Source organism: Tupaia chinensis, unplaced genomic scaffold (assembly GCF_000334495.1).
Source record: "Tupaia chinensis unplaced genomic scaffold, TupChi_1.0 Scaffold000362_1, whole genome shotgun sequence".
NCBI lineage: Eukaryota > Metazoa > Chordata > Mammalia > Scandentia > Tupaiidae > Tupaia > Tupaia belangeri.
The window spans coordinates 5,103,719-5,111,221 of NW_006159859.1; the positions used below are offsets into that span (position 1 = coordinate 5,103,719).

Consider the following 7,503-nt stretch of genomic DNA (forward strand, 5'->3'; position numbering starts at 1 on the left):
TCCTGCTGAGTAAAAAGAGCCCACCTCTCTGGTCTAACCCAGCTCTCCAGAGTAAAGGTAGGGGCCCATCTGCTCTTCCCAAGAGTTAAGAACTCGTGGAAGAGAAGCACATAAAGAAATGCTTTTACAAAAGCTTGGGAATACAGCAGCGGCTGGAAGAAAGGCTGGAGAAATTCTCTGCCGTGACGAGGTGTGCTGAGGAGCGGGACACAGGGCCTCAGGTGTCCTTTTCCCCTGCCGTCCCTCCCTCCTGGTTTCCCCACCACCTCCACACACATGTGCACAGGCACTCACACACACTCACCCTGTGCCGTCCTGTGTGGAAGGATGGGTGCTTGTGCGTTCCACCTTTATGATTAAGAGCAAATGCCGCTTCCCGTACATCTTTCTGTGCTCCTGGTTCCTGAGTACTTAGTATGCTTTTTAGAATGAAGGGAAGAACCGAAGAACCAAAAGCTCTATGTGTAGTTACTTTCTATCCTTTTGAAAACTCCAGTAGAATAATTCCTACAGATAATTTTAGCAGTGTGCTTATGTGGTTAGAAATGCTACCAAGGATGGCTATTGGGCATATTATGTCTCTAATAAAGAGCATCAGTTATCTTCTCCCTCCCTCCCTTTATTTACCTACTTACTTACTTAAATTTCAGATTATAGCTGTCTGCAGAGAGGCAGCTCTTCTGTCTCTGGAAGAAGACATCCAAGCCAAGTGCATCATGAAAAGACATTTCACTCAAGCTTTGAGCGCTGTGACGCCAAGAATTCCTGAATCACTGAGGCGCTTTTATGAAGAATATCAAGAGAAGAGTGGGCTGCATACTCTCTGAGAAAATATGCGTGTTCGTTATGCTAAAAATTCTTTCTAGAGAAAACTTGTTCCTTTTTTAAATTTTGTTTAAAGGGTGTTTTAAAAAATTCTTAACAGACAGTATATCTGAAATAACATTCACTGGAATTGAGGGACTTCAGTACTCACTGGCCTTTTAAATCACATGAGTACAATGAAACTATCTCTGGGCCTGAGTGTAAATCACTTTTATCTGGAAATGTATGCTGAGTTTCAAAAAAGCAGTCGTTGAGTTTTTCCATTTTTGACCTAGCCCATTTGTTTCATAAAATTACTTTCTTTCTCCAGAATTCATTTCAGTGCCTTCCCAAATGCCAAACCTGTGAGCATCAACTTTATACAAGAATATAAAAAAGTGTATTTGAATAAACACATGGTGAAGAACATTCACAAATCTTTATTTATTTTATTTTATTATTTGCCAGAGGACGCATGTGCGAGACAGAGGAGAGGGAGAAAACATCCCCTCTGGGCATGGTCATGCTGCAAACCTTCTCCTCCATTTCTCCATCCTGTTGAGATTTGAGGCGCACACGCATACACGACTGGTGTTTTTCAAGCCTCTTGGGCTGGCACTTAAACCACACAGTTGGCCAGAGAGATCTGGCTCCCTAGGCCACCAGGTCACAAGTTTTTATTGTTACCGCCAGCCAGTGAAATGGCCAGAGGCACCAGCCAGGCTTCTGTGGCCTCTGTTTCCAAATGCATTCTCATCAGGATTCGCACGTGCAGCCTCTCTTTGGCCTTCAGAACCTCTGCCTGTTGGGGGGAATAGGGGAGGTGGGGGAGAATTAAGCGTTATTTCATATAATGTAATGTCCTTTGAAAGTTAAAATTGCCAAGTGTAAGACCAGTTGAAGCCTTGTGCAATAGGATGTTTTTTTCGTAAATGCTATAAATAAATCATATTAAACATTTGTGTTTTAACTTGTTCATATTTTAAGGTTACTAGCAAACTTTCGGTTCAAAGATAAATCAGGTTGTACTCTTAATCATATTGTCTTATGTTGCATTCTACATATGTGTATTTATATTCCTGGTTATTTATCCTTAGGATTTCTTGACACTTTAATACTTCATAAATACCCTTGAAAAAAGTTTTTAGGAACCAGCAGTTGATGTTATGGCTATGTCGCTGGACTCCCATGTAGTCGACTGCAGCTCAAGTCCCAGACCTAGTAGCTTAAACTATGCCGGGCGCATGTGCATGCGTGCCCGAGATCCCTGGAGGAGAAGGGATTGCAGCGTGACCGTCCCCCCTGGGGTTGATTTCTCATTCTCCCTCTCTCTCTCTGTCTCTTTCTCTCTCTGGTGAGCGCACATGCCCTATAGCCAAAAACCTTTCCCCAAAAAAAGAAAAAATCTTTTAGAAAGTATTTTCCACATCAGAAGGTGGCAGTGGAAGGAATGAGCACTTAAACTTGGTCACTATGCATCTTTGAACATGCTCAGAAAGACAAGTCAGGTAAGAAATAGCTGATTATCAAAGTAACTGGCAGTGTAGTTTTGTGGTGGCAAACATTCCAAAGTCACATCTCGACTACTTTGTAATTGATTTTCAAGACTACATCAGTTAACCAGTACGTAAAACCACCAAAGGAACAAAGAAGATTACTATTTAGAAGGTGCTATAAAATGTGACTATTTGCATTTAAATAAACAAATAAAAATAATATTAAAAATGTAAAGGCCAGGAGGTAGCGTAGTGGTTATGGCACTGGATTCTCTCATGGCTGACCGTGGTTCGAGTCCTGAACCTGGTGGCTTGAAAATCATGTTGGGCACGTGTCTATGCATGCCCAAAATCCCAGGAAGAAAATGGAGAAGGGATTTTCACATGGCCATCCCCCTGGAGGGTGATTTCTCAATTTCCCTTTGTCTCTCTCTCTCTCTCTCTCTCTCTCTCTCTCTCTATGGCAAGCTCATGTGTGCCCTAAGGCAAAAACCTTAAAAAAAAAGAAAAAGAAAAGAAAGTTTCGTTTATCGACACTTTAGCGACATTTCAGATGCTCAATGTGACAGGTATCCATCAGACTAAACAGAATAGATTACCGAACATCCCCATCATTTAGAAGTTTTATTGGGCATTATTAAGAAAATAAAGCTTACACATTGAAATAAGTAGAATTTCAAAATTACTTTCATGCTCTCTGTGTTCCCTTTATTATCTATAAATGAAATTATGAAAAGAGACGACCTTGACCAGCCAGTGGGGTAGTAGTTAAGGCCACTAGATCCCACATGGCCAGTTGTACAGTTCGAGTCCTGGACCCAGCCACTTGAAAAACGTGTGCATGCCCAAAATCCAGGAAGAAACATGGAGGACAAGGGATTGCTGCATGACCAATCCCTCATGGGGAGTGCTTTTCCACTTTGTGTGTGTGTGTGTGTGTGTGTGTGTCTTCAGTGAGCACATGTGTCCTCTAATAAATTTTTTTAAGAGATTTTTCCTATAGGGCACGTACTCTCGCTAAAAAGACAGAGACACAGAGACAGAAAACGAGAGATCAGTCCCCAAGGAGGATGGCCGTGCTGCAGTCCCTTCTCCATTCCTGAGATGTTGGGCACATATGCACATAACTCCTGGTGTGAAATTTAAGTCACCAGGTCTGGGGCTCGAACCGTCGTCAACTACATGGGAGTCCAGTGACATAACCATTATGCCGTCTGCCGGTCCCAGAAAATATTTGTTTAAAAGAGGATCTTGGGATCCCGAGAGGAGAATGGAGGAGAAGGGATTGCGGCGTGACCATCCCCCCTGAGGGGTGATTTCTCGCTTTCTGTCTCTATGTCTCTCTCTGTCTGTCTGGCGAGCACACGCGCCCTACAGTGAAAATCTCTCCAAAAAAAAAAAAAGAGGATCTTGGGATCAGCAGATGGCATAATGGTTATGTTGCTAGACTCTCCCACATGACCACCGCAGTTTGAGTCCCAGACTTGATGGTTTGAAAATCATACCAGGTGCATGTGCAAGTGCATGCATGTCCAAGATCCCAGGAGGGGGATGGAGGAGATGGGATTGCAGCATGGCCATCCTCCTAGGGAGTGATTTCTCACTTTCCCTTGCACTGTGTCTCTCTCTTTCTCTTATGAGCATTCATGTCCTAAGGGAAAAAAAACCTCTTGTTTTGTTTTGTTTTGTTTTGTTTTTAAAAGAGGATCTTAATTTCTTCCCTATTAAAGGCATGGCTGAAAACACAATAAGAGAAAAATGTATGTCCAAGACCCAAACAAGAAAATAAAGGAAATCCCATTCACAATAAAATAAAAACTAGAGCAGTAAGCTTGAACTACACCGACTGAACTCTGGGGCTGGGTAGCAGAAAGGAGGGTGGTGAACTCTACAGATAGGCCCCTCAGAACCAGCCGCCAGCTCTCTCACTGTAAGAGTGGATTACAAAAAAGGAGCCCCTCTGATTTAGCCTGTGCTTTGGATTAAGTTAAAAAAACAAACAAACAAACAAAAAACTCAGAATTCTAAATATGAACTTATCCACCCTTGGCTTGAATTCACACTATGTTCAATACAGAACCTCAAAACCTAGAAATTAACATGAAAACATGGATCCAAACTAGAAATACGTTTGGAGTGATTAGTCGTTACACTATTAATAATGAAAGGAATCTGTTCTCAACCCCCCGCACAGTTGATTATCGCAGCTGAACACTGTGCTTACAAAGGTTTGTAACCCAAAGGACGTGGCGCTCTGCTGGTGGGAGCCTAAACTGGTACAGCCGCTTTGGAAAGCAGCTGGCATATCGAGTAAAACCGAAGACGTGTGATCCAACAGCCCCCCCCCCCAGTTGTATTCTGAGCAAGCCTCGCATGTGTACAGTGAGGCAACACATGAGAGAGTTGATTGCACCATTATTTGTAAGTGCTGAGAAATTAGAAACAAACTAAATATCCTCCAATAAGAGAACGGCTTTATGTGGGAGGGGCAGTGGAATACTATGGCAATAAAAACAGAGCGACGTATAAAACAGGGATAGTGTTGCACACTGGGTGCTCTGCTCCGCAGAGGGCACATGAGAGACCTGGGTTCAATTCCTGACCCGCCCTCAAGCTGGATGGCAGTGGCAGGCCTGTGAATTTCCAGCTATTCAGGAGGCTGAGGCAGGAAGCGCAGTGAGACCCTGACTGAAGTACTGGGTGTGAAGTACCGACAGTCCCTTCTACTTGGGAGGCAGAGGCAAGAGGATCATGACGCAGCCAAACCTTGTCTGATAATACTACCTACACACACGTGTGCACACACATACACAAGGCAGGTAAAAATATCCCAGGATGAAGTCCATCAAGGTTGAGCCAATAAAACTTCACTTGAACTTCTAAATGTCATTTGCACTTCTCATTTCATCTGCATTTCTAAATGCACATTTTAGGAGAACACTTCTGTTTATTTCAAGGTTAAAGCTTGAAAAGTAATATATGCTGTTTAAGGAGACATGTAGAGAAAGACTATATGAATGGAAGTGGAAAAGCACCAAACACTGGAGAGGAACTCCTCGGGGGAAATACTGGGGCGCTTCAGTTGTATCAGTAGTGTTTCATGTCATGGCTGCGTGATGGGAAAGAGGTATAGATGATAACAGTGTAGTCTATACTTGTCTGGCAGATCAGGAGCACTGGGTACAGTGCAATAAAATGCAGGAAGACCCAGCCACAGTGAGAGGGCATTGTGGCAGTGACACCTGAGGCCAAGGGGAAGCCAGGTTCATTTTCTAGCCCAGCCTTTTGGCAAGGTGCAGTGGCATACATCTGTGATCCTCACTGGGAGGCTGGGGACAAAGAGTCCTAAAGGACCCTATCAAAAAACGCCTACCTCTCCTCCTCATTCTCTTTTTTAAAAATAAATTAAAAAGCAAGAAGGCAAATAAGGGATCGGGCTTTTAGGACCCAGGAAACAAACAGGAATTTGTAGACAGAAGTTAGTGTGTAGGTGGTAGCTGTCTTGTGGAGTAGAGACAGCAGACTCAGAAGGAGGACATCTGATTCCATGCCACTGTGATCGCGCAAAGGAGTTGGAACTTAAGAAGTTTAGGTCCATGGGGCCGGCAGGTGTGGTTAAGGGTGCCGGACTCCCACATGGCCAACCACGGTGTGTCCCAGGCCTGGTGGCTTGCTTTCTCTTGCTCTCTTGCTCTGTCCCTCTCTTGTCAAACTGAAATAAATAAGTAAACAAACAAACAAATAAATAAGTATGGTTAGGTCCAGCCAGTGGTGTGGTGGTCTAGGCAGCTGGATCCCATGAGGCTGACTACACTGTTCGAGTCCCAGACATGATGGCTTGAGAAACATTTCTCAAGGTGCATGTTGGTTCATGTCCAAAACCCCGAAGGGAGAGGAGGAGGAGAAGGGACTGTGGCACAGGGGAATGTTTTCATTCTCTCTCTCTTTCTCTCTCTCTCTTTCATGATCACAAGTGTCCTCTGGCATTTTATTTTTACAAAGAATTTTAGAGCATTACACCTCCGTTGTAAACCAGTTATCACCGCTGAAAACTGTGCCATCCCTTTATTTGAAGTTTGTCCCCTTAGAACAGTACCAGTCAAAATTTGCGCCACTATAAAGGGTAGTTCAGGTGTCGCTCATAGCAGCTTGCCCCAGCCTCATCTCAGTGAGGCTCAGTGACTCCTGCTTCGAGTCTCGTGTTTGTGGATTTAAAATCATGTCTGAGCCCATTATTTGGGTTGGTTTGTGATGGAATACATGGTTCCATGGTTCGTGGAAATTTTAAGTTCAGCAAAGAAAATGACCACCTTCCTGTCTGAGGAAGGCAGTTGACGTTTTGGCATCTCTTTGGCAAAAATTTGTCTTTGGTCCAGATTCTTTGGGAGTTCCAGGGATATTCATATTGCCACATCTTTTCAGTGTTTCCAGAGATTTTAGTTGGGATAGTATTTTTTTTCCTTTTAACAACAAAACTTAGAAGTATAGCATCTTGCTTTTATTCCTTTATGGGCAAGAAATTGCCCCAACTTAGCTTGAAAAATACTTAGTTCCATTTTATGTGCAAAACAAGTTTAAAAAATAATATATAGGTTTTATATTTTAAAAAATTCTAGAAGAACCAAATTTGAGGATATATTTAATTTATCTTAGAGGGGAAGGCTGTAGAAAAAAAATCACAGTAAAAAATACTATAAAATTGTTGTATTTTGTTAAAATCATTGTATTTTGGTCAGTTACTTAAATTCCTCTACTTAAGATTATTCAAGTCTTGGCTCATTTTGTCATATTTCTGAGTCTTCCCTTTACAGTGGAGCACACACCAGAGCACCCCTGGAAAACATGCATGGAGTAGATTAATGCTGGTTAATGGTCCACATAGAATTTTTTTTAATGAATTATTTTATTTACCTTTATTTTAATTTGACCAGAGAGGCACAGAGTGAGAGAGAGAGTGAGAAAGCAAGCCACCAGGTCTAGGACTCAAACTGCAGTTGGCCATGTGGGAGTCGAGCATTTTTTTTTAAGAGTGATTTTTGCAGGGAACCAGCAGTTAGCGTAATGGCTATGTCGCTGGACTCCCACGTAGTCGACCACGGTTCGCGTCTCGGACCCGGTGGCTTGGATCTCACGCCGGGCGCGTGTGCGTGCGTGCCCAAGATCCCGAGAGGAGAATGGAGGAGAGGGGATTGCGGCGTGACCC

At 43.1% G+C, this 7,503-nt stretch overlaps 1 protein-coding gene and 1 long non-coding RNA gene across 2 annotated transcripts in view; one reads left to right on the forward strand and one right to left on the reverse strand.

Moving 5' to 3' along the window:
• The window catches only part of AFG2A (AAA ATPase AFG2A), a 295,494-nt gene extending 294,184 nt beyond the window's left edge, over positions 1-1,310 (forward strand). Inside the window, exon 17 of the mRNA XM_027773681.1 lies at positions 651-1,310. Coding sequence (XP_027629482.1) covers positions 651-827 — 177 coding nt within the window. The 3' untranslated portion in view covers positions 828-1,310. The remainder of the gene's footprint in view (positions 1-650) is intronic.
• Positions 1,311-1,400: 90 nt separating this feature from the next.
• The window catches only part of LOC102483378 (uncharacterized), a 16,558-nt gene continuing 10,455 nt past the window's right edge, over positions 1,401-7,503 (reverse strand). The window contains exon 4 of the long non-coding RNA XR_335232.3: positions 1,401-1,606. This is a non-coding gene — a long non-coding RNA (uncharacterized LOC102483378). The remainder of the gene's footprint in view (positions 1,607-7,503) is intronic.